The 23,278-nt window shown below is 48.3% G+C and overlaps 10 protein-coding genes across 10 annotated transcripts; 3 read left to right on the forward strand and 7 right to left on the reverse strand.

Moving 5' to 3' along the window:
* Positions 1 to 621: 621 nt before the first annotated feature.
* On the forward strand, positions 622 to 957 carry BP5553_03559 (uncharacterized protein; the record flags this gene model as incomplete). Its single annotated transcript, XM_032012182.1, has 1 exon — positions 622 to 957. One exon carries the CDS (start codon positions 622 to 624, stop codon positions 955 to 957), a length of 336 nt encoding a protein of 111 aa, XP_031871875.1.
* A 3,408-nt stretch (positions 958 to 4,365) lies between these two features.
* Positions 4,366 to 6,015, reverse strand: BP5553_03560 (p-loop containing nucleoside triphosphate hydrolase; the record flags this gene model as incomplete). The annotated part of the gene is made up of 1 exon (XM_032012183.1): positions 4,366 to 6,015. The coding sequence occupies one exon, from the start codon at positions 6,013 to 6,015 to the stop codon at positions 4,366 to 4,368; it is 1,650 nt and encodes a 549-aa protein (XP_031871876.1).
* Positions 6,016 to 6,334: 319 nt separating this feature from the next.
* On the reverse strand, positions 6,335 to 7,197 carry BP5553_03561 (uncharacterized protein; the record flags this gene model as incomplete). The annotated part of the gene is made up of 2 exons (XM_032012184.1): positions 6,335 to 6,994; positions 7,177 to 7,197. The coding sequence occupies 2 exons, from the start codon at positions 7,195 to 7,197 to the stop codon at positions 6,335 to 6,337; spliced, it is 681 nt and encodes a 226-aa protein (XP_031871877.1).
* Positions 7,198 to 8,436: 1,239 nt separating this feature from the next.
* Positions 8,437 to 8,721, reverse strand: BP5553_03562 (Uncharacterized protein; the record flags this gene model as incomplete). Its single annotated transcript, XM_032012185.1, has 1 exon — positions 8,437 to 8,721. One exon carries the CDS (start codon positions 8,719 to 8,721, stop codon positions 8,437 to 8,439), a length of 285 nt encoding a protein of 94 aa, XP_031871878.1.
* Positions 8,722 to 9,125: 404 nt separating this feature from the next.
* Positions 9,126 to 10,867, reverse strand: BP5553_03563 (Tubulin gamma chain; the record flags this gene model as incomplete). The annotated part of the gene is made up of 7 exons (XM_032012186.1): positions 9,126 to 9,359; positions 9,414 to 9,878; positions 9,930 to 10,223; positions 10,274 to 10,456; positions 10,528 to 10,694; positions 10,760 to 10,800; positions 10,860 to 10,867. 7 exons carry the CDS (start codon positions 10,865 to 10,867, stop codon positions 9,126 to 9,128), a joined length of 1,392 nt encoding a protein of 463 aa, XP_031871879.1.
* A 379-nt stretch (positions 10,868 to 11,246) lies between these two features.
* Positions 11,247 to 14,506, forward strand: BP5553_03564 (Uncharacterized protein; the record flags this gene model as incomplete). Its single annotated transcript, XM_032012187.1, has 2 exons — positions 11,247 to 13,541; positions 13,589 to 14,506. The coding sequence occupies 2 exons, from the start codon at positions 11,247 to 11,249 to the stop codon at positions 14,504 to 14,506; spliced, it is 3,213 nt and encodes a 1,070-aa protein (XP_031871880.1).
* Positions 14,507 to 14,804: 298 nt separating this feature from the next.
* Positions 14,805 to 16,423, reverse strand: BP5553_03565 (Glycosyltransferase family 8 protein; the record flags this gene model as incomplete). The annotated part of the gene is made up of 3 exons (XM_032012188.1): positions 14,805 to 15,279; positions 15,366 to 15,801; positions 16,324 to 16,423. 3 exons carry the CDS (start codon positions 16,421 to 16,423, stop codon positions 14,805 to 14,807), a joined length of 1,011 nt encoding a protein of 336 aa, XP_031871881.1.
* Positions 16,424 to 16,584: 161 nt separating this feature from the next.
* BP5553_03566 (Mitochondrial carrier) lies at positions 16,585 to 17,781 on the forward strand (the record flags this gene model as incomplete). Its single annotated transcript, XM_032012189.1, has 2 exons — positions 16,585 to 16,738; positions 16,904 to 17,781. The coding sequence occupies 2 exons, from the start codon at positions 16,585 to 16,587 to the stop codon at positions 17,779 to 17,781; spliced, it is 1,032 nt and encodes a 343-aa protein (XP_031871882.1).
* A 318-nt stretch (positions 17,782 to 18,099) lies between these two features.
* BP5553_03567 (uncharacterized protein) lies at positions 18,100 to 19,146 on the reverse strand (the record flags this gene model as incomplete). The annotated part of the gene is made up of 2 exons (XM_032012190.1): positions 18,100 to 18,850; positions 18,899 to 19,146. 2 exons carry the CDS (start codon positions 19,144 to 19,146, stop codon positions 18,100 to 18,102), a joined length of 999 nt encoding a protein of 332 aa, XP_031871883.1.
* A 1,809-nt stretch (positions 19,147 to 20,955) lies between these two features.
* Positions 20,956 to 23,190, reverse strand: BP5553_03568 (uncharacterized protein; the record flags this gene model as incomplete). The annotated part of the gene is made up of 1 exon (XM_032012191.1): positions 20,956 to 23,190. The coding sequence occupies one exon, from the start codon at positions 23,188 to 23,190 to the stop codon at positions 20,956 to 20,958; it is 2,235 nt and encodes a 744-aa protein (XP_031871884.1).
* Positions 23,191 to 23,278: the final 88 nt, after the last annotated feature.

Below are 23,278 nucleotides of genomic sequence, written 5' to 3' on the forward strand. Positions count from 1 at the left end.
AACGCCCTAGGCTCTAGCGCCGGCCTAGGTGGTCTCCGTTGCTAGCGTTTGCTTGTAGATAAACCCCTAGACTTGGCTTTCAGGACCATCCCCTCCTTTGGAGACTACTGACTGAGGACTCTCCGCAGTACTTCGTAGCGTAAAGGGAGATAAGGAGATACTGGCGTGGCAATTGATTCATTCTGGATCTTAGGCGTCACTTGCACAAACCGTTCCGCACTATACGGAGACAGGACTCAGCAAAGATTCACGCCTTACTTTTGCAATTTAACGCACCCAAGATCTATCCGCAAAGCACATGTGAGATATTCCCAAGCCTAGAACGGGAAGGATCCATATGGCTGCGACACCCTGCCCTCTCGCTCTTATTCAGGAAATATTCTCGAAGACATGTCGAATTATAGATTCTACGAAGTGCCTGTGCTCCGTACGGCCACAACCAACCAACATTCTCGCTACCCAGTAGTGCTCTGCCGGCTCTCATTTCCACTCCCCGCAACACGAAAATCATACGGAGTACCTCCGTACGATAGAAAAGAGACCACCCATGATCCATCTGCCTATCTGTCTATCTTAGGCGCTGAAACATCGAGAGACAATCTGGAAAAACGCGCAAGCAATATGTGGGAAGTTCAGTGCAATTCCAACGCCCAAATTGTCGATCCCGCAGCCTGCAGGGAACTTCTGCGCGCTTTCAACCGGCTCTGGGCAGTTCCCGGTTTCTACAGTCCTTCTAGAAGAACGCGGGCGATTCCCATGGCCAATCCTGCTTATCTGGGCGACTTCGAGACCGACGAGGGGCGGCAGCCACAGTCTGGATATGGGGTAGCATGGCGGCGCCTGATTAGGAAGGTCGATGGCTGCATCCTGGACCTCTACGAGTCTGCGCAGGTTCCCCGCGCGCGACGAGACATGGATGATAACGGACAGACGGGGAGTGCGAAACGAGAGAAATAGGGCCGAGGCAGCGTTTGGTTGCCTATCAGTTGTGATTGGGGGAGGTATGTACTGTACTGTATGGTGTGTGGTGTACAAATGAGGTGATATAATTCAACGATTCTATCGCCAAGTGGTGCCAGAATGGTAATTATGTACTCTGTACGTAGCACAAGCATGGTCGTGTACCGAATGCAACTGCGTCCCTTTTCCTAGGGGTATAAACTGCTAGAGCTACACACCTCTCGCAATCCCATCGAGCTGCCTAATATATCTGCCTACATCAGTAAGTCAAAGAGCCTCACTATGTCTTGGTTCCTGCGTAGTAGTGCAGCCTCACGGTGTCTCGATGTTTGAGTATCCTGTGTCTTTGTCCCTTGAAGTTGGAAAGTTGGAGTCTCAAATAAAGCCGAGCTGATAAGCTGGCTTTGAGCAGGCTTGAAGCCACAAATCAGAGCAGTACTTTGTCTCCACGCGGTCGTCTGATGCGACGCCTTAGCTCGCCCCAAGTAGGGAGAACGCCGGCTGGTGGCGCTGCGACCTGCCTCCTGAGTCCTGCCTCGGTCTGCCCGACGTTTGTGGCGCGTGTCCTTGTTCGCTAGTGAGCGTTATGGCAAGTTATGGTCGAAATAAATAATAGTCTTTGAGGATAACAAGGCTTTTCTGAGAGGTACAAACCTTGGCCGGCCGGCTTGTTAAAGCTTGAGCCCTCGATGATGTCCCTTCAAGCCTTATTCAAGACAAACTAAGACAGACATCCACACCCTTGCTAGTTAGGCCTTAGGCGTGAATAATCATACCCCAGGTTTTACCTCTTATTGCTCGATTGAGCGTGTGAAGGTTTGTTTGCTTGATCAGAGCCATTTGGATAATTGAGCAAGCTCAAAATTTTATGTTGCTGGTGTGTTTAGTGTAAGAGATCATACCTACATTTATCAAGTTTACTAACAAAATGCGCCAAGGTTTTGGACACCCTCTGCCATCGAGACCTCATATGCTCATAATTTCTTGGTCTACGAAGTACCTACGTATAAGAACTATCTTTTACACTTCTTACGTTAAACATTAATCGAGCTTCTATAGTCCATCCTTTACCTATTATTAGTTTCTACCCCCACTACTATCGTTCCTACAACTTCAACTCCTGCAGAGTACTAGTATTCTCGCTGCGGCCGTGATGTGATTGCGGCGTAGTTACCCGCAGGGTTACTTTAAAGAAAGTAAAGGATTTTGCACGAGATCCTAATTTATCTGAAACTTTTGTGCCTCACTTGTGGCTTGTTCCTGCCGCTTCCTCTAGCTGTTACCAGAGTTGGACGAAGGAACGACTGCATTTGGTGTTTAATTTTATTTTTAAGAATGAGCCGCGTGATTGCACTGCACGTCCCCTGATGGTACCCAACCTGATAATGATATGCTCTCGAGATCGATTTCCTTTTTCGCGCAACAAGGATTGTGTGGCCTAGACTTCATCCCATGCCTGTGTGGGGGGAAGCGGGCGTAGTCTCTGACTATGTTACCTTCAAAGCTCTCCGATAATTTTGGAATTAGATTTTACAGAGATCTAATTTCTCTAGTCAAGTAACATTCTTGTTTTGGTTGTATGGGCCGCCAATTGTCTACCTCGATTGATAACGATACACTTTGATCCTTACGAGCGAACTAAAGTATATTTAGATACGGCCCTTGCAAAGTTGTGGGAATGCTGCTTTGGGCACTTGCAATCGCACATATTATAACACACAACCCACCCTGAACTGTTGTTTTCCTTGGCCGTAACCTTATCCACAATGTCGGTCAGCCTGTTGACCAGAAGAAGAAGGATATCAGGCACTCAAAGGATAATCCTGAAGCTATTTGCATCAGTGGGAATGAGTGATGTATTTGCTGGTATATCATCAGCCACTGCTTATTGGTTTTGTAGGGGCGGTGTTCCACGCAGATATTATAAGAATTTCCTTTTCAACGGAGTTTCGGCCACCATATATTCCTGTATTTATACTGAATCACATTATTAAGTTGGCCCTGAGGGAACCAACTACCCTCAGCCGTGAGCTCTTATGCCCAAAATGCACACAGAAGGAACGCCATGTCATTCTGATTGGGTATGTAGCTAGGGGATGTGTCTCATTTCTCCTTGGATATACGCCATAGGGTTTTGGATCACATATATTTGTAGATTTATACTGCTATAAACGTAACACCTGCTGTCAATATAATACCTGCTGTTAAAATAACACACTCTGTCAATCGCAAAATAATATGTTATTAATACTTATGCACCTCTGCCCTGAATGTGGCAAGGTTGTGTAGGGTAGGTAGGCTAAGCTTAATGCTGCAGTGTTGAGTAGAGCAGGCTGACTTTGACAGACCAGCGGCGACAGTGACAGCGGCAGCGACGGCGACGGTAGTGCTAGTAGGTTAGGTAGGACATGATAGGACGACTTCAAACCCTGGCAAGCTGATCTTACTACTACAGAGGTGAGGACGGTATAACATCCCGTTTGTAAAATGACGCCTCATAGCGCTCTCGGGGATAAATCATAAGGCAGTAACGCCGCTGCGAAAACAAGAAGGATCTGGTGAAATTGTCGTATTAGAGAGTTTAAATGGGGCAGAGGGGCACAGGGGGGGACAACAGAAGATGGAGACTTAGACCTGCTGAAGGAGGAACTCGTATAAACCCCCATGCTCCATTCTAGTGACCACTGGCAAACGTTTATCAATTCTGGACCACCGTTTTCCATATTTGAAACTCAAAAAACCCCATTTGCTCCGAATCGAAAGCCCAGAATGTGTGCTTTAATACATGTAACTAGTAGTTCCTTGCCTGGTTTCACGAGTTTCGACACCCACAAGGATGCTTATGCGGAAATAGCCTACATACCTCAACCAAAATGTGTTTAAACATGAAGAGACACCTAATCTTCGATCTCGATGGGGACCTTGGCAGGGTTTTGAATATTGCCAATGAGTCCTGTATTCATATAGGTAGGACTCTTCATGGCCAAGCTAACCATATCTGGAAGTCAATGTGCGAATCGCAGTATACAATGGCGTTGCAATTGAGGATATATGACTTAAGGTGTGAGGTTGAGTGGCCCTTGTTACAGGAGTATAGGCAATTGATAGGTAGATTCTGTGATGTACGATGAACTATGGCCTGCAACAGTGGGTGCCGATACCCTGGAGACTTGGAATGTGGTCACAACACCTGTCTGATTTAGTCGAAATGTAAATAATCTCCGAGGGGTTAACTTATAGTTTCTTACAGTAATTATGATAAGACGTCCATACGCCGCGAGGACTTAGGATGCGCCGTCTGTATAAGTCTACGACAGGAATATTTCACAAAAAACTCCATCAACACCACCGCAATGCCGCTACTATAAGACAAGTCCAAGCTGACTAATTTTCAAAAAGCAATGATCAAGGCCAAGCCCCAGGATCAATCTCGGTTCCCAAATCTCTCTCTTCCAAAAATGTCCGCCCTTGCAACTGCTCAGGCAAATATTCCTGCACAACCCTCCCTTCCTTGTAATTAGGATTATACTTATACTGGTCACCATACCCCAACTCCTTCATCAGCTTCGTAGGTGCATTCCTCAGATGGATTGGGATGGAAAGGCTGGCTACACCTGGCTCTCGCAATGCGGTATACGCGTTGTTCAATCCCCTGTATGCGCGTGTACTCTTTGGAGCTAGACACAACGCAACTGCTGCATGTGCTAAAGCGATACGGCATTCGGGCATGCCTATCTTTTCCGCAGCGGTGTAGGCGCTGGTTGCTAAGGAGAGCATGCTGTTGTCTGCTAATCCCACATCTTCGGAGGCAATGACCACCATTCTGCGTGCGATATATAATGGGTCTTCCCCTGATTGCAGCATCCGAGCTAGGTAGTAGAGTGCTGCATCTGGATCGCTGCCACGGACGGATTTGTGAAACGCGGATATGGTATCATAGTGCTGATCACCGGCTCTATCATATACGAGGGTCTTCGTTAATGAGGCTTTTATCTCATCCTTGGTAATGGATGGACGAGTTGATAGCGACATTGCTAACTCGAGGAGATTGAGGGCCGTGCGAGCATCTCCGTCTGAGAAGGCTGCTAGATATTTCAAGAACTCCACATCTATCAGATCAGAGGGTATATCTTGGCCTTCGGAGGCAAGAGCTCGCTCTAGTATTTGAAGGATATCGTCGTCCGTGAGTTTCTGAAGTGTGAAAGTCCGGCATCGTGAAAGCAAGGCATTCTGGACTTTGAAAGATGGATTCTCCGTGGTAGCTCCAATCAAGGTAACCTGTCCATTCTCCACGGGGCCGAGAAAGCAATCCTGCTGCGCCTTCGTGAACCTATGTATCTCATCACAGAATAATATCGTCTTGCGGCCTGTTAACCCCAATTCCCCTCTTGCCTCTGCGAATATCTTCTTGCACTCCCCAACACCTGAACTCGTGCTATTGATCTCCACGAACCGGCTTCCCACCATCGATGCAATACATCTGGCAATTGTAGTTTTTCCCGTCCCCGCGCCGCCCCATAAAATTATAGACGGCACTCGATCTTGCTCAATTAAACCCCGCAGAACGCCTTGCGGGCCGACTAGTTCTTGACCGATACATTCATCCAAAGTCCGTGGGCGCATACGTTCCGCTAACGGCGCAGCTTTCTGGAAAGCATTTATTTTTGGTTTCTTCTTCGGTGGGTCTTCTGTTATATCGGCAAAAGCTTCCGGCTCTTGTATTGTCGTAGGAACAACTTCGTCAAATGACCGTTTTCGTTGTGCCTGGGTTGAAGGCGCAGACGCGTCATTGCTTTCGGTTTTCAGCTGCAGACGTAAACTTGGACTAGCTTCTATCTTCAGCGTAGGATATACAGTTGCACGCTTCGCTGCCGGTGTCTGAAAGAACTTCGATAGGGAGGGCTTTTGTGATGTGGGAGGCTTTTGGGAAGAGGTCCCATTTTGCTGCGCGGGTGGCGGGGATCCTGTGTCGAGATGTGATGTGCAGCCCGAATCAATGTGGTTATTTATATCTCTGGGTTTAACTGCTTTGCCACAGATTGGGCAGTGAACCATAGTGGAAAGTGGAAAGGGATTCGAGGGGTGATACGTGTTGGTGCTGAGATATCCAACATTATTTGGACTTGAAGACGCGAAGTTCAGCTGGGAGACGCGTTCTCGTGTTGTATGCACGCCCCGCTTCAGGGGCTGCAGACAGTTAAACTTGGCGCTCCAGCTTCTTTAAAATCAACGCCATCTCATAAATTCCATTCTAGTATGGGCATAGAAATCTAGTCTTCTAAGACATACTCGCCAACCAGGAAGTATACAGAATCATTCAGTGATGAAAATGGGGGTTTTAAGCTACCGTTCTTTGGCTACTACCAGCCCGTCCTTACGCTTGAATATCACTTCCTAGAACACCATAATTACCATCATCCGGCACACCCTTCTTGCCAGGCACTGATCGTTGACCGGCCGTCTCCATAGCCTCCTTTTGCATTTTCAGTTCTGCAAGCCTTCCCGGATCATCCTTCGATCCAATTTCAGAATTAAAACTTGCGTGGTTCTTGGGGTTGCTGTCAAACCCCCCCTCCTTCAAGTTCTTTCCCTTTGGATTTGCTGAATTATTGGCCCACTGGCTGTTCACATACGAGGGTGCAGTATTGCTGGCCGCAGTAGACCCCCCCCCCCCGGCAGAACCAGTTTTGTACGAGCCGTCGTCAAGTTGAAAGTTAATATTTTCAACTGCAACATCTTGGTCCTGTCCACCCATGGATGTTGGGTAGGAGACACCAGGAGGTCCAGATCTGCTATCCTTGGCCCTGTCCTCTTGTTGTATACGCTGGTTGGCATCAGATGCAGGGTTGAGCTTTTGGGCCCCGGAAGTATTGGTGTTGGCAAACGTCGAGTTAGAACCTGATACCCCGAGTGGTTCACTGTTGATATTGGAAGAAAAAGCAGCTCCTTCTCTCTTGGATTCTGCTGCCAGGCTATCAGATGCTATAGGCCCTGGCTTTTCGCCAGTTTCCGGCGCATTTCGGCCATATGTGACCTGCACTTTGATTAGACTGGGTCTGCTCAGATTGACATATTGAGCTGATCAGGGTCGACTATGTCTGCTTAGACAATGTCTGGTGTCAACGGCATATGAAGTGTAGGGTCTCGAAACAGGACGCTATCACAGCATATCAAAAGTAAAGCTCCTGGAAAGGAGAGTGGCTAAGGGGTCCTTACCTTTTGACCTTGTGAAGACATGATGAAAAATTTCCAAGGTGGATGAAATAATTGATCTTCAATTCAACAAAGCTCAAATGAATATGTCTTTTGAATTGAATAAAGCTACTTCTGGCATGTCACATATTTTGTTTAGGGGGCTTTATTATAACACCATAGCTGCTGCAAATATGACATAACACTATTCAACCAATTCCAGGGCCTTCCACAACGGACAAAGATCACATATTGATGTGGAGGATGTGATAGAGCTGCTGTGGGAATTCTAGATAATTGGTGGTAAAACTGTCATAGATTGGAATCTGGGTCTGAGGCGACATCAATGACGAGTGGAAAGGAGGGAGGCAACAAATTTTCGATGAGGCGAACCCAATCACGTGTCCGACGATTCGAAGTGAGGGGAAACACATGGTTAGTGGTTGTAAGTAATATCATGGTTGGCCTTCTTCCTTGGATCCGTGTCGACTTCTTCTGGTACCTGGACATGTATGACGTTGATCCAAAAATTAATTCCGCAGTCTGCGCGATACGTGCCTTGTCTTGTACTTTCCTCCGCAAAAAGCATGGAAAACCAAGATGAGGCGTATAGTACTACTATCTACGCAGAGGCCATTGCAGAAAGCTATTAGTCAAACTTACAGCTCGAAAGTAGCATCAAACAACCCAGCACAGGTACTAAATGCACTTCTAAAAGAACCCACAACTTGTCATAAATTAACAGCTATTATCTAGAATCCACAAGCGGAACAAAAAGACCCGTCCCCAATTAAACAACAAGCGCAGAGCTCCAGTGCCGGGGAGTCCAAACCCATAAAGAAGACTGTTGCTGAACTTGACGAGGAACTCAAGTTAAAGTTGGAAAGCATCTCAGGCGATGGAGGAGTTTCCGGCCTCGAGTACGAGAACGGAAAACCAGTGGCTATGAAAAGGGGAGTGAGGGATAATATGTTTCGTTTGATATGAAGTGTAGTTGCAGGAAGTGTATTGTGTGACGAATTTCACAACAGACAATTATCGTATTATGGTACTTTTAAACCTTTCAAGGGAGTTATCTTGAAGTGCCCCATTTCTAATGCGGCTCTTGAACGATACGATGAGGTATTTATCATTGCAGCCAAGGGGAGCAGTTCAGTTCAGTGTTGAAGTGCAACTCTTTGCGGACATCAAACTATTGGTTTAAGTGCAGTTCCTAGCCCTTTATATAATACACACAACTCACCAAAGGAGCTACTTCTTAGTCCTGGCATCTTTTGGCAACCCCTATAAATGCTCCTCTCCTTGCCGTCCAAGGCCACTCATGTTGATACCAGCGGCATCTCTTACACCACTACCCTCGGAAGCCGGTTCCCGCAAGCCCGCTGTAGAATGGGGATCGTTGCCTGACATGGCCTCTTTTGGCATCTCCGCTCGCCGTTGACGACCAGCACCGACATTGACGTTGCGAGCATCTAGAGAGTTCCAGTCGGATGCTACTGGAGGGGTATCGGGGAGATCGAGGCCGGCTTTGCGCTCGTTAATGAGATCAGGTTTAGATTGTTCTGGCATTTCGCTTGCTGGGATTAGTAGTTGGTATCATATAGTATATAGGGGGAGGGCGGATGCTTACATGGTTCGGGAATATGATGTCTTTTTTGGTTTTAGTTGGCTCCTGCGGTGTTTACATCGATTGAATGAGACGGGGGAGAAACTTAGTCTTCATTATATATATAGGGTGTTAGTTCCGCGATGTAATGGCCATGACGTAAAACGTAGAGCCGTGGAAAGCACTAAACTTCATAATAGTGGACATGGTTAATGACTTAGTCGAAACCCACAACTAAAAACGCAGATGACATCAGAGACCTCTTCAAATTGGTATCATTATTCCATCCATGTACACAGACGCCTATGCCGTATATACCAATAACCGCGACTCCAAACCCGACCTAGTCCTATTCATAGCAAGCAGATCATGGCGCCCTTTTGTCTCCTGTCTCTCCGGCCGGTGCTGATGCAGCGGCATCAGGATTCATATAATCAGCTTCCTCCGCAGCCTCGTATTCTGCAATCAGATCCGTCACAACTTCTTTCGCCTCATCGAATTCATTGAGGTTATCGGAAAATGGGGCAGTTTTCTTGTAGCCTTCTATAAATGCATTGTGTTTTCGCATAGTATTATATTTTCCAACAATCCGCTTGAAAAGCTGGAGGAACCACTAGTTAGCTCCGTAACATCAACCGCAAAGGATAGGGCTTACCGTAGCTATGCTGGTATGATTTGCCAACATAAGACCACTAACTCTATGGTTCATTGGGATATAAGGACTCTTTTTGGTTAATGCCACCTGGATACTTGCTGGACCCCAAGGAATGAACGTTGCAAGTTTCCGCTCTCTAATTCGGAGCAGGCTCTTATGAACATCTGTATGGTCTACATCTCCTTGAATCACATTTAAAATTGAGATGTAGCAGCTTTTCTTTCCAGGAATGGTGGATACCATCCGATTTTTCGGTTGAAGAAGGCGACGCATCACATCTAGGACAGTCGTCTTACGAACAGTCTTCGCTTGCTCAACACTGTCCCCTGTAAACGGTGTGTAGGATGTCATGAGGAAGTGGCATCGAGGAGTTGGAATGAGCGAAGCAAGAATGCTAACCAGGTCGTTGTTCATGTAGCCGGGATATCGAAGAGTAGTTGTACTAGCTGACATTACTGTAGATACCTATTTGTAGAGCGTTAGCGGCTAAATATTCTATCGAAAATATGTACTTACTAGTTGGTTGGTTTGTTGGAATGATGGTGCCTGGACATGTAACCGGTCGGCCGCGATTCGAGACAAAGCTCCATTATCCAGCACTACCACAGAGTCCGCGTTTTGTGTCAACCTTCGCATGGATAGCAAGCTGTTATAAGGATGAACGACGACATCCCCTGAGTTCGTTGTGTCTGGGAAAACCGAGTATGTTTGGATAATTTTCTTCGGAAATCGGTCATTAAGTCTTTCGAGGAGGAAGGAGCCCAGACCAGATCCGGTCCCTCCGGCTATAGAGTGGAGCATCATAAAGCCCTGCGGAGGTTAGCTACTTTTAGTTGTTGATGTTCGAGACAACTAGCTACCTCTAGAGAATCACTGCCATCTGCTTCTCGATCGATCATTTCCATAATTTCCTCATGGACCACCTCTCCAGTCTGATAGCCATCCCCCCAGTTGTTTGCAGCCCCTGCTCCGTTATTTCCCACAAAGAAATTTTCCGGGTTGTATATGTTCTTGTACGGTCCGGTTTGAATGCCATTAAGGACCTTGAGAATGATCAGCCATAGTTCAATACCAACAGAATTTAAGGATGGCGTATTTCAGCTGGAATACATACACGGGGCTCCAAATCTATTAATATCGCCCGGGGAATATATCGCGTGTCATCAGACTGGTAGAAGAATACATCCTTTCGATCCCCGCCCTCGGTCGCGAACTCCTCCAAATTTCCATCTTGGCTTATGCCATGTTCCTGGCAGAGCTGTTGCCAAAATTGGCTACCGACTTGACAACCAGATAGTCAGCATCTGATATTTTGTCTAGGATACTGTAGGGAAGTTGGTGCTCACTGCTATTACCGCACTGCCCAGCTTGCACGGTGATGATTTCTCTAGAAGCCGAATTAGTTTGGAATTGAACATCCGCCGCGAAAGCAGATCCTTCACCCACCTAGGCATTATTGTGGCACCGGCAGTAGATCAGGAAGGTGGCTTATAGAAGAAGAAAACCAGATATCAAGATCTTGAAAATGTTGGACTTGGGCGTACCTGTAGAAGTCGCGTTGTGGGTGGGGTCGGCGCACGCGTTTAAGGTTTCCCGCTAGTCTATGTGGAGAGCTTTGTAAATATATCCTCGAGTAGTTCGTTCGTACTAGAATATCTACTACGTGCGTCTCCGACTGTGACTTCACATCGCATCTGCAACACATTAACGAATTTTCCGACCACGACAAGCGCATTGCCTATCCCGGCTGGCTATTGAAAGGGGACCTGAAGCTTGGAAGCTTGCACACGACTTCTTTCACGATCGCATCTCCCTAGCCTAAGGTCGGCCAACATGAGTTACCAAGTCCCTTTCTCTTCAAGTCCGCCAGCCACACCAGACCGAAGATCAGGCAATGGGAAGAAGAGTTTATTCGCCGTATCGAATCCTTCAACTACTCCAGCTGGGCCACCACCTTCATCTGCTGGGTCTTTTACCCCAGCTGGGCCTCCGCCATCGTCCTTCTTCGGCAGCTCTGCGATTGGTACTACCGGCGCGATAAAGCCCCTCTCCTTCTCCCAGCAAAACATTTTCAATCCTTCGCAGAGCGCATTCAACGAGTCCAATTCTTTGCCATATCCCGACTCCTTGCGCTCCTCTATAGAAACCCAGCGCTTCCCTTCCGGCAAGGAATATCAAGCTTCGGCCCATGGTGGGTTCCAAGTTCCCAGCGAAGGCAGCGAAGACGAGGATGATGATAGCGAGGTGGAATATCCGGAAGACGACTATTATCAGTCTCGGGCCCTTAACAAAGCTTATGGCGACTTAGATGCGGATGCGGAGCCTGATGAAGAATATGAAGACGATGCAGATATGGACGACTACCGGTCTGATCTGCCCGGGTCAAAATCGAACGGACAGCACACCATTTCAGATCTGCAGCTTTACGCTCCTGGGGCATTAAAGAGAAGCAGGGTTGGGGGCACGTTGAGCTTGAGGGATTCCTCAATTGATGAAGCCTCGATGTTTGGAAATATTGCCAAGGATCTATATTGCCAGATGGGATTACCGGAAATAGATGAGAGCGATGACCTGATATTGGGTACCGAAGCTATAATTACAAGGCTTTACGAGGAAGGAATCGAGTACCCACGCGATGTTCAGCAGACTTTGAGCGACGTTTCCGAGGAGCTTACAATACTTTGGGCCGAGTACCATGACAGGACCAAAGTTTATAATTCTGAGGAATATACGACTTCTATTGGGCCTGGGCCTAATGAGTTAAACTTTGCGAAAGCCAACTTTCTAGGATGCCTTGCGTTGCAGATCCACCACCCGTCTTCTGAACCCAAACCCAGGCCACTCACACAGACGATGTTAGAATGGATGTACAAGTATCACGATCCTTACCCGTCACAATTTGAGGAGGTTCAAGCGCACAGGCCCAGTCCTGCCAATCACCGGCTCTTCTGGGATACCGTCTTTAACGGGCTTCTTCGTGGGAAGGTGGTAGCAGTTGTAAACATCCTAAAAACCGCCGGGTGGAGACACGCTCGAGCTGGGCTAGACGATATTCGAGATACATCTGGATTTGCTGGTCAAGCGTTAGCCAACGTTGAAATGGTTGTTAATGCCGCGACTCAGGTCCTTGCCCAGTGTCCGGCTGTTAATGGCGACTGGAATATACGTGGTAGTGATTGGACACTCTTCCGCCTTAGAGTTTCTCAGGCCTTGGAAGAGCTGAAAAGCTTTGCTGAAGGCCGGAACAGAGACCGTGAGGACTCGGCAACTTTTGAACGAAGCAGATTCGGCATGCCTAACGCCAGCACAACGGCTGCCTATAGCAGGATTGCGAGAAAGGCTGAAAGTAAGGTTCCATGGCATATCTATCAGAATCTTGTGACGCTCTACAACCTTGCAATGGGCGATACCAATGCCATCGCTGAGAATGCCCAAGACTGGTGTGAAGCTACTATTGGCTTGCTGGTCTGGTGGGATGAGGCTAAGGATGATCGGCGAGTAGCCTTGGGCCGATCTCATGCTCATCACGCATCTAGGGAGTCTGATGGAGAGAGCTATCTGCGCAAGCTTCGAAGAGCATTCGAGTCTGCAACTGCCGAGACAACGGATTTTGAAGTCAACACACTGAATCCGGTCGAGGTTGGACTCGCTTCACTCTTTGAAGGGGATTTTGAAGCAGTTATAGGATTCATACGAGCGTGGTCAGGCCCCCTTTCTTCTGCTGTTGCAGAAGTGGCTACCATCGGTGGTTGGTTACCGCCATCTGAGCCTCAAAATCTTATCGCCATGGGCAGTTTGGACGAGGATGATATGGATGTCCTCGGAATCAATCCTTCTCTTACCAAATCGGATGGAGTCAAGGACCAGACCCTTATTGCTTACGCTAGGTCTCTATCACGCCGGGGAACGCTTAAGCGTTTGCCCAATTTCGGCCAGCCAAAGACTACCAGGGAAGGTTGGGAATTAGCCGTTGCCATTCTAGGACGACTCGACTCTGCTGCTCGCTCAGAAGAGATGGTTTCAGATTTCTTGAAAAACTTCCATCTAGATTCTTCCCATACGGTTGACAGACTTTGGGTTTTACTCCAGGATATTGGGATGGGTCGTCACGCTGAGAGTACGGCAGAGGTAAGACTTATATGCTCGAATATGGAAGCCCTTGCTAATTGTTTTAGTCATATGCCGATCAGCTTGCGGAAGGTACTCATAATTACGGCGAGGCAATGTGGTATTATGCCCTTTCCCACAAGCCGGAGAAGGTCAAAGACGTGTTGGACCTCCTTATCTCGTTTTCCCTGGTGCAATCAATGGCATTTCCGCCAACTGCTGAACTCGATGATCATTTAAGGAGGGTTATAGAATCCCCCAAAACGGCCCTAGTGGAATTATCTCAGATGGATATGGAAGCTGCTGAGCTTCTCCACAAAATGTTAAGCGGCTATGCCACTCTCAGGAAGTTCTATGATCTTCGAGATGAAGAACTCGTGCCGGCTACAGGAAGCAAATCTCGGAAGGGAACTGCGTCGAAGAAAGCAGAAGCGGCCGCCGCATTGTTGGCGGTCATAACAAGCTCGGATGATAACATTCGCGGCGGTTTATACGACGAGGATCGAGGTGCAGTTGTGAGCGTCGACTTCCTTTTGGCCTTGTTAGGAGAGGCGATGGTGTTTGTCAACCAGCCGGATAGTGTTATCACCGTTTCTCAAATTGATATCCTACTCAAGGCCATTGAGGACCTTCAAGTAGCTGGACCTCGAGTATATTCGGCCTGCACAGAATTCCTGGGGACCGTAATCGCATCAGCTACAGGCCTCAAAGGCTCATCTCCAGCTGATATGCTCCGGAAATCAACCTCAAATGCGAGCGGAACAAGCAGCTTCTCGATGGTTGGCAGCTCAATGCTTGCTTCTCAACTTAAGCAGTCAATGGGAAGCAGTGGAGTCTTAGTGAAGGGTAATGTAAAGCGGGGGTGGGATTGGCGACGGGGGATCTCGGCCACCACGACTGGAGATGATGTACTGCGAATCTTGAGACTTGGATTGGCACAGTCCCTTGCGAAGGCATGGCTTCGAGAGGCTGATGGTGTATTGTAGGATTTAAAATTATGTGTTTGGCTGTGGCGTGGTGCATTGCGTGGCGTTACCAAAATGGAATAGATCTATGCTTAAGGAAAGCTCTATTATAGCGTGTATAGTACGCTTTCTTGTATAAATATATACCACGATACCCAGGTACTTCTTCTATTCTCCTTTTCAAATCAAGTGCATTTCTCGTTAAATCGAGATGGCCATCTGATAAGTTCTATTTCAAAAGCTGCAACTACTCCTTTGGAAACGGGCTACTCGTCCTCCAAGTCTATTCAAGCAAGCTATCAAACGCTCTTCCACGGTCTCAAAACTCATCAATCAGAATACCCTTCTCCTTCTCTAGCGCCAACCTCTCCTGATTCGCCTTGACCCACCACGCACGCGTGGGATCACTCGGTATATTCTTCCCTTCGCCATCCACATCATCCCACGGCTTCGGCGCCAAAATATAATGCACATTCTTCACGCTCTCATCGTCCCAAATATCGGCATGCACACTCTCCCACCTCAACGTCTTCAACGCATTATATATGTATGGGAGCGGCACCCACCGGTCCTTGAACAGGTCCGAGAGCAAAGATTGGTCGGCGAAATCCATGTTAATGACTGCGTCAGATTCCATGTGTGCGAGGATTAGGTTGTATATTTCCTTGGATGGGTTCACTACTTGGAGACCGCCGTTCATGAAGCCTAGGGGGCTGGCGGTGGTGGCGGGAGCGGTATATTGCGCGAGTTCTCGCATTGAGTGTTGGGTGGTGAATGCGCAGTTTTCCGGGATCCTATGCCCTCCCTCTTACTCAGTTCCCCGTCCATATCTATTCACCCCCTCATCGTGTACGTATAGAAACGGGGAATCATATCTTACCAATTCTTGGGGTAATGCGGCTTCTTCAAGGGGTTACAGACACACGCGTGGCCCGCCGCAAACACCTTCTTCCCCCTCCCTCCCAAACTCGGTGGATCAAGGTCTAACTCCATCAGCTCGTCCATGTTCTTCATCACCAACATGTCGCTATCCAGCTGCACCACGCGATCGTACTCCTCGAGGCTGAAGGGCGTAAGTTTCGACCAGCAGTCGTAGAAGCGTGGGTCCTCGGAGTAATCTTTCCCTGCGCTGGGGAGGAGATATTCTACCCGCTGTTTCGGGATGCCGCGGGCTTCGAGGGCCACGTGGCCTTCAGGGGGGAAGGCATCGGTGTAGAGGGCCACGAGCGGGTACGAAGATTTGTGCTTTTTTAGGGAGTAGTCGAGGGTTAGGAGGCCGGGAAGGTAATCGGTGTTGGTTATTAATGTCGTCCAGACTGTATTGGAAAGATAATTAGTTCATGATGCGGTGTATGGATTTGGGAATAGAGAATGAGTGCTTGCCTTTCCGAGACTCCGTTACTCGTTTATTCTCTGCCATCCTGGATATAGCCAATAAAGATAATGAGGTTTAGAATAACGGGGAGGTATAGAAATGAGGGTAAATGTAGGTCTGTATACACCCGGAACGCACGGAGAAACACAAACAAACTCTGCGCTCAGCACAACATCTTTGCAGGATTCAAAATGAAGATCGAGAAGTCCTTATCGACTGACTAGTTTAGTCCTCCAAACGGTATATGAACCACCAGCTTTGGCAGATTATAAGAGCACAACTTGAAGCCCGGTTGCTTGCGCCTTATGTTAATATGATGATATTCCGGAGGAACTAACCCCCACCATATATGGGGTTTGGAGGGGCAGATATTGACCCCTGCTGATCTTTGCTAGTATGGCGTGCTTACCTGATGTGCAGGGGTGTGCGGGTGGATAAGGCACCTATGTAGGTACCTACGTACTTTGACTACAAGTGCAAGTACCGGTGTATTTTAGCTCCTTGATTATATATTCCCGTACAAAATATTGTGCCCAGCCATTGGAGTTGAGAATCCTTTCCATCTTGTATAAAATATACTATTATTTTATTTCCTAGAACGCTTAATTCTCTTGTTCGAAACCTTGATACAGCCCATAATCGATTCGAGTTCGACCGATTCACGGAGTACAGCTTTGATGCAAGCCTCGGTACCAAACCCGTTTGCACTGGAGCTAACTTGCCTATGTCGACAAGCACAACCACAACAAGCCATGCGGGTTCCACGTCCAAGGCTACCGGCGGCCCCAAAAATTCAGCGGTGATGGAGAAGAAGGGGAACGGTAAGAATTACAAGGGGTTTGTGGCGGGTGTGTTTTCGGGCATTACGAAGTTGAGCGGTAAGTATATCTAGAGCAGAGCTCTAAATATTATTCTATACAGCAATATCTTTGTCATCCTTGAGTCCCCCTTGGCCTTAATTACACTGCTGTCAGTGTAATTTCTAGTCAATTGGTCGACTATATACCTTGGGAGAAAATAAATACTAACCGCTACCCTCGCAGTCGGCCACCCCTTCGATACCATCAAAGTCCGTCTCCAAACCTCCGACGCGACACGCTTCTCTGGCCCGCTCCAATGCCTCCTCCTCACCATCCGGCACGAAGGCGTCCGGGGGCTCTACAAAGGCGCCACACCTCCCTTAGTAGGATGGATGTTCATGGACTCCATAATGCTTGGCTCCCTCACATTCTACCGCAAATTCCTCCACCGAACCCTCTTCAACCCACACCACACGTTCGCCTCCCCCATAAGCTTTGCGCAGAGCGACATCCCTCTCCAGAATGGAAAGCTGCATAAGCTGCCTACACTTGGACATGCGATGGCGGGCGTGATGGCGGGTGCGACGGTAAGCTTTGTCGCTGCGCCAGTAGAACACATCAAAGCGCGTTTGCAGATCCAATACTCGAATAAGAAGTCTGAGAGGCTATACAAGGGGCCAGTTGATTGCGCGCGGAAAATCTACAAGCACCACGGGATACGGGGTATATACCATGGCCTCTCTGCCACCCTCTTGTTTCGCAGCTTTTTCTTCTGCTGGTGGGGTTCCTACGACTTGTTCACCAAATTATTAAGTGAGAAGTCGAACTTGAGTGTCCCGGCCATTAATTTCTGGGCCGGCGGGCTGAGCGCCCAGGTTTTCTGGTGCTGCAGTTATCCGAGTGATGTGGTCAAGCAGAGGATTATGACGGATCCTTTAGCTGGCGGGCTTAATGATGGGACGAGGATGTTTAAGGGGTGGAAAGATGCGGCGACCGCAGTTTATAGGGAGAGTGGATGGAGGGGTTATTGGAGGGGATTTTTACCTTGCTTTTTGAGGGCTTTCCCCGCGAATGCTATGGCCCTGGTTGCATTTGAAGGGGTGATGAGGACGCTACCTTGATATTTTGTGGGGTTGGATCTTGCATAGCATATATGGGATTTGGGATATTCTTGCATAGAATGGAGATATCAAACTCCACGGATGTATTGGTAAAACATGGGGAATTGCATATACCACGAACATGGACGGTGGTGGGGGAGCGATTAAAAGTTATATCTCACAGCTCAAATGGAAAATTTAATACGAATAAGACAGGCAATTCGAACATCTCGAGTGACCAAACTTAGAAAGTTTATTTAAATTATGCAGGGTATCAAATGACTATTTCCAGCCCTAAACTCCCTAACCCAACTGTCCTCTATCCCAGGAGGAAGAGGACTAACATGTTGAAACTTCCCCAAAATAGTCATCATGCGCCGGAATTCCCGCGATAATATCCGCAATGATACCTCTCCCCGTAGTCGCGCCTTCATTACCAGCCGTCGAGTAGAGACTGCCCTGAACAACCTTGACATTGGTCGCACCAACGTTGCCAGATTTTAGGTTGATCCAGAACTCTGGGTAGAAGTGGTCCCAGTCACCTAGGAAGTGAGGTGGTAGTTGTGGGACAATATCGTTGAAGTGGGTTACACGGTAGTTGTTGCCCTTAGCGGGGGCTTGGCTTTGGATATAGTTGTTGATGTCAACCGTGCCGATATGGGGTTGGCCGAATGTGTACTTTGGAGTGTTAGTGCTGAGCTGAATATTTTCGAGTTCATGGAAGGGGGTTCTTACAATATCAACATTGTTCCCACTGTTCCTAAGTAAGGCTCCCAAAATCGCGGCCACAGCGCCTCCAAGAGAATGGCCTGTCGTTGCAATTTTATAATCAGGGTGTGCAGCCTTAGCAGTCGCAACAGCTGCCTTGACAGGACCCAAAGCGTCATTAGCGGCGTTATTAAAACCCCCGTGAATCGAACATCCATCATTCTTGTTGGCCGTCCCGCAGATAGAGGTCTTGTCCCGCTCAACATCGAGATTGGTCAGAACATCAATGGGGTTGGTTGAGATGGATGTTCCTTGGATGGACACAACGATGAGCTTATGCGTATCATCCACCGTGACATAGCCTGTTGTCCTAGTACCACCACTGCAAAACGTTAGCACCGTGACTGCACTCATGAGGAGTAAAACCTACGCTATGAAAGATGCGGTGATGGATGTCTGGGACGACTCGACTGCTGGGCAGGAACCGCCATCTACAGAGCAGGAAACCTTCTTTCCAGTGCTATGCACATTGGTGTAACAATAGGCTGCTCCGGCGTATTGAGCTAACAGCTTGAATTGTGTGAGCTGGTCCGCGGGGATATCCCGCTCCGCAATATGAGGCAAAGCATTTGCACCTGCTAAGCAGAGGAGCAGGGCATACTGCAAAGACGACCACATCTTGTCAGGTGGGGGAGGGTGGGCGAATGAAAGCCTGGAATGAGATCAAAAGCAAAAGAGGTAGCTTTGATCCGGTTGTAAAAAAGCCAGCTAACCTGGAAAGAGTGAATGGAGAGGGCTGGGTGCTGAAAAGAACATTGAGGGGTGGGGTTCGTGAGTACTTATAGCTATTGACTTCAAAGACGGGTTACTCCTCCATGGTACTTGGAGGGCTGTCAATCCGAACTCTCGTCGTGTAAGCACACCCCCCAAGTAGGAAAGCGAATGACCACAAGAAATACTACAACTAGACTTAAAGTAGGATTCTCCCCGTGTGCAGGATGCATGCGGCTTGGTTCTTACTACTGAAGAGAAAAAGGGTCCGATACAACGACCGACGGCGGACTAACCCATGGTACCTGCACGTCCATGCTTGGATCTTTTGCATTTCCACCCCAGCCAGGGCAAGGCGGGCACACCTGGCTTGGGCTGCCCATGTGGAGGGGAAGTCGTCTCGAAGCGCTTGTTAAGAGTGGTTGAGGCTTGAAACAACACCTCGACGTGTAAGCAGCCGCCTTCAAGGTGACCACTCGGCAACGGCTGGCGAATCCTATTCCTTCAAACATGGGACCTTCTAAACGTTACCCTTCAGCGGCTCTATCCTCGTTCCCTGGGCCTTCCTTCAACCATGTGGAGCGCCATTGTGATTCTTGAAGCGGGTAGTGTGGCATGCGGAGAAGTATCCTGAGCCGGAGCGAATAGGTAAGATCTGAGGGCTCACGTGGAGCGGTGGCCGTGCCGGATGCAGAATAGGATATGTAGGTAGCACATCTGATCAGCGGAGCATAGCACGCATAAGGCAAGTGTACCAAGTCGGCCAAAAGGTTAAATTCACCCCTCTTGCGAGTAAACGTTAGAGTATCGAAGTTGTCGAAGTTGCCGATGTTGTGGTTGTTTGGCAAGGAGATTTTGTGTGCTGCTTGCACGGCCACAGGGGTTCGGGCGGGGTGGTAGATCGGCCTTCATCGAGTGGCTGAGGATCACTCCGCCCCCCTAATTCAGTTCCGCCTTCACACCATCTCTTTCTTGAGGCTTCAATATACGAGTACCCCCGACTCGCCCTCCGCATCGAAAGTCCAGACAACGGCTCACCAAAAGGTCCAAGTCAGGAAATCCGGGGAAACCATAAACCTAGCTACAACGGCATCCCCGATAATAGGTACAGTAAGAGGCAACCGACGTAAGGTAAGCAAAATAGCTAAATCCTTGCAAGGTAAGCACTCCTCCTGAAATCCCACGTCAAAACTCACCGGAAGCTTCAGCTCTACGGAGGAGGATGCACATTGCACATTGGTTCCCCCTCATGGATATATTAATTACCGGTGCGGCTGACGGCAGGGTCACCACTTCTCATCACTTGGGATGAAATTCATTTGAATCATTTTATGCCGAGTCTCATACTCCGTATGCCTGCCCTGGGGACACGCAGATATAGGAAGTGTGTAATTGAGTAACCTACCCAGGTAAGCTTACATAGGCCTTACGAAGTATCTCCTTTCTTAAACCGTACCCTACATAATCAGATTCATGACTCCAAAACCAAAGCTGCAGCCCATTGTATCTCCCAGGTCGATCTCACCCGTACATCGTATAACCATGAACACTTTTGAGACAAATAAGGCTGCTATTTATTTAACGTTTATTGGGGGTATCAACTGCCAGATCTATCTATCTTCCACTAACTCCGACCGCCTTAAAACGCCCGCTCTAAATATGAAATGATTAATTATAATTCTAAAGTCCCTCTGTCCTCATTCCGTCGGAATCGTATTAGCATTCCTGACGTTTCTCATCTAGATACCCGTGGCTGCTCTTCCTCTCATGCCCGGGCTTGATATGAGCCTCGACGCTCCTAAGTCCCACATCTCCAAATCGCTCATTAGGAACTGCCCCGCCAGCACCGCCAGCACCCCAAGCCATGTTCGCATTTGGGCTCTTTTCCGGCTGTACCGCGCTCACGGGGCCTCCGAACTGGGGGAATCTGGCGGTCTCGTAGTTTTGAGGAGGGCTTCGTGGAGATACGGTACCTCGATTGTTTCCTGTGTAGTCGGTAGGACCACCTTCGGCACGGGTTTTGTCACGGCTCCACATGGCAATCAAGACTCTTACGACGCCGATGAGGACAATGAAGAAGTAGACGCTGACTAGACATGCGGCTATGATAGCCTCTGTTCTAATTCCTTCTTGAAGTTTGTTAACAACTTTGACGACAGCGTTTGTAACATCGTCGGCAGCGGCGCTACCTGGGCTGCTGAGGAATGAGTCGGTTGAATCGGCGCCGGGAGCGACGCTGGCGGCTGAACCAAGAGAGAATACATCTGGACGGAATCCAGGGAAATCAACGTGGGCATGGTCATGGACCCAAGTAAGGCCCTTCTCGATACCGGCGATCTTGAGTCCAATGAGACATTCCATCAATCCTTGAACGGGTTTGTAGAGGATTGTGCCACCGAATGTCACATTCAACGCCTTGTTCATTTCGTCGGTGAAGGTATTGAGTGTATTGTTCACGGCGGTTGTTGATGTATTGACCCAGCCGAAGACGTCGTTGTTGATCTTGGCGTTGGTGGTGTTGATGACAGTGTTGGCACCGTGAGCCCAGGCAGCAGAAGAGTTGTTAATTGCGCCAACAATCTCATCGGCAAAACCCCCAACTTCATTTGCAATCTTAGGCACTTCTTTTTCAATCGTCTTCAAGATTATGGTTTGGCAGAGAGCACTGAACAAGCCAGCCAAGCCTAGACCCAGGACAAATAAGACAGGAAGCGTAGTAGCGTACGCGAAACACCAGCGGGTAAGGATTTGGCGTTTCGTGCTCTTGAATTTCGAAGCTGCTTTGATGCCAGCAGTACTAGTGAATGGTCGAGATGCAATGTAGATGACGTCCATCGGGTCGAAAGCTTGCTTCTGAGCCAGTTCAGCTCTCTGCTGCATAGTGCGCCAGCGCCAGATCTCTCGATAGGCCATGGGAACGCAGACGAGGACGGCCGCCAGTGTCAGTACGACAAGGAATATTGTGCGAGCTTTGGAGATGACCTTGGTTAGACCTGAGAAGAAGTCGTTGATCTTGGAGTTATCCGAACAGAATGTCAATGCTTTTTTCTCAGGAGTCGGGAACACGGATTTGTCAAAGGTGTATGCGGCCAGTGATTCGTTGATGAGCTTCTTGACCTCCTCGAATGGGAATCGGATAACGCTGTTGGTGAAATTTTGTACATCGGCAAAGGTTGGGATAGAGGCGTTAAGTTTGGTAAGATCGGCATCCATTTTGGTAGGGTCGATCTGAATGCTATTTAATTTGTCGATCTGGGAGCTGAGATCAATCTTTGGTGGGGTTTTCGAGCTTCCCAACAAACCAGTTGGGATACTGAGAGCGCCAAGGAAGGTATTGAGGGTGTCTTGGAAACCCTTAACGTCGCTGGCCATATCGCCGGTAATGCCGCTGATGCTCTTGTTCATGAAATCGCCGACTTGCTCGATCATATCGATGGCTGCATGCAAACTTCCAGAGATGACGAGGGTAATCAAACAGACGTAGGTCGAAGTCATCATGTTGATGTAGAATAGTATTATCTCCTCCAGTCCGGTGACAGTGAGCATTAACATCCCCATCATTCCATTAACAGCTTTGGTGATGCCATCAGCCGCCATCGAATTAACACCACCTGCGAGATAATGTGGCATGGATGCCATGGCGCTACCAACATGCTCGACACTCGTACATGCTGATAGTGCTTCGCCTTTGGCGGATGTGACACCGCTATCGATCTCTTTAGTTGCGAGGATGAGGCGAACAATGATGAGAATTAGTAAGATAGTCCATCTGTTGATCCATACTTGCGATAGACGTGCTCGAAGACCAAGGTAGGGGGTGTAGTTGGGGATCGTATTTGGAGGAGCGCCTTGATGCGAGTTGTAATCGTGCATCTCTAAGTTGTTGTTGGCGTTCAGGGTAGGTGGTACGGCCGGGTAGCCTTGGTTTTGTTGATTCCATGCGGACGACATCTTTGTATGAGAAATGAGGGAATGTCTAAATCCGACCAGCGGAGACTTCTCAGTATCGGTAACTTCTAGGAGTGGTGTTGTTTAAAAG

This window comes from Venustampulla echinocandica (assembly GCF_003357145.1).
Source record: "Venustampulla echinocandica strain BP 5553 chromosome Unknown scaffold_1, whole genome shotgun sequence".
Lineage (NCBI taxonomy): Eukaryota > Fungi > Ascomycota > Leotiomycetes > Helotiales > Pleuroascaceae > Venustampulla > Venustampulla echinocandica.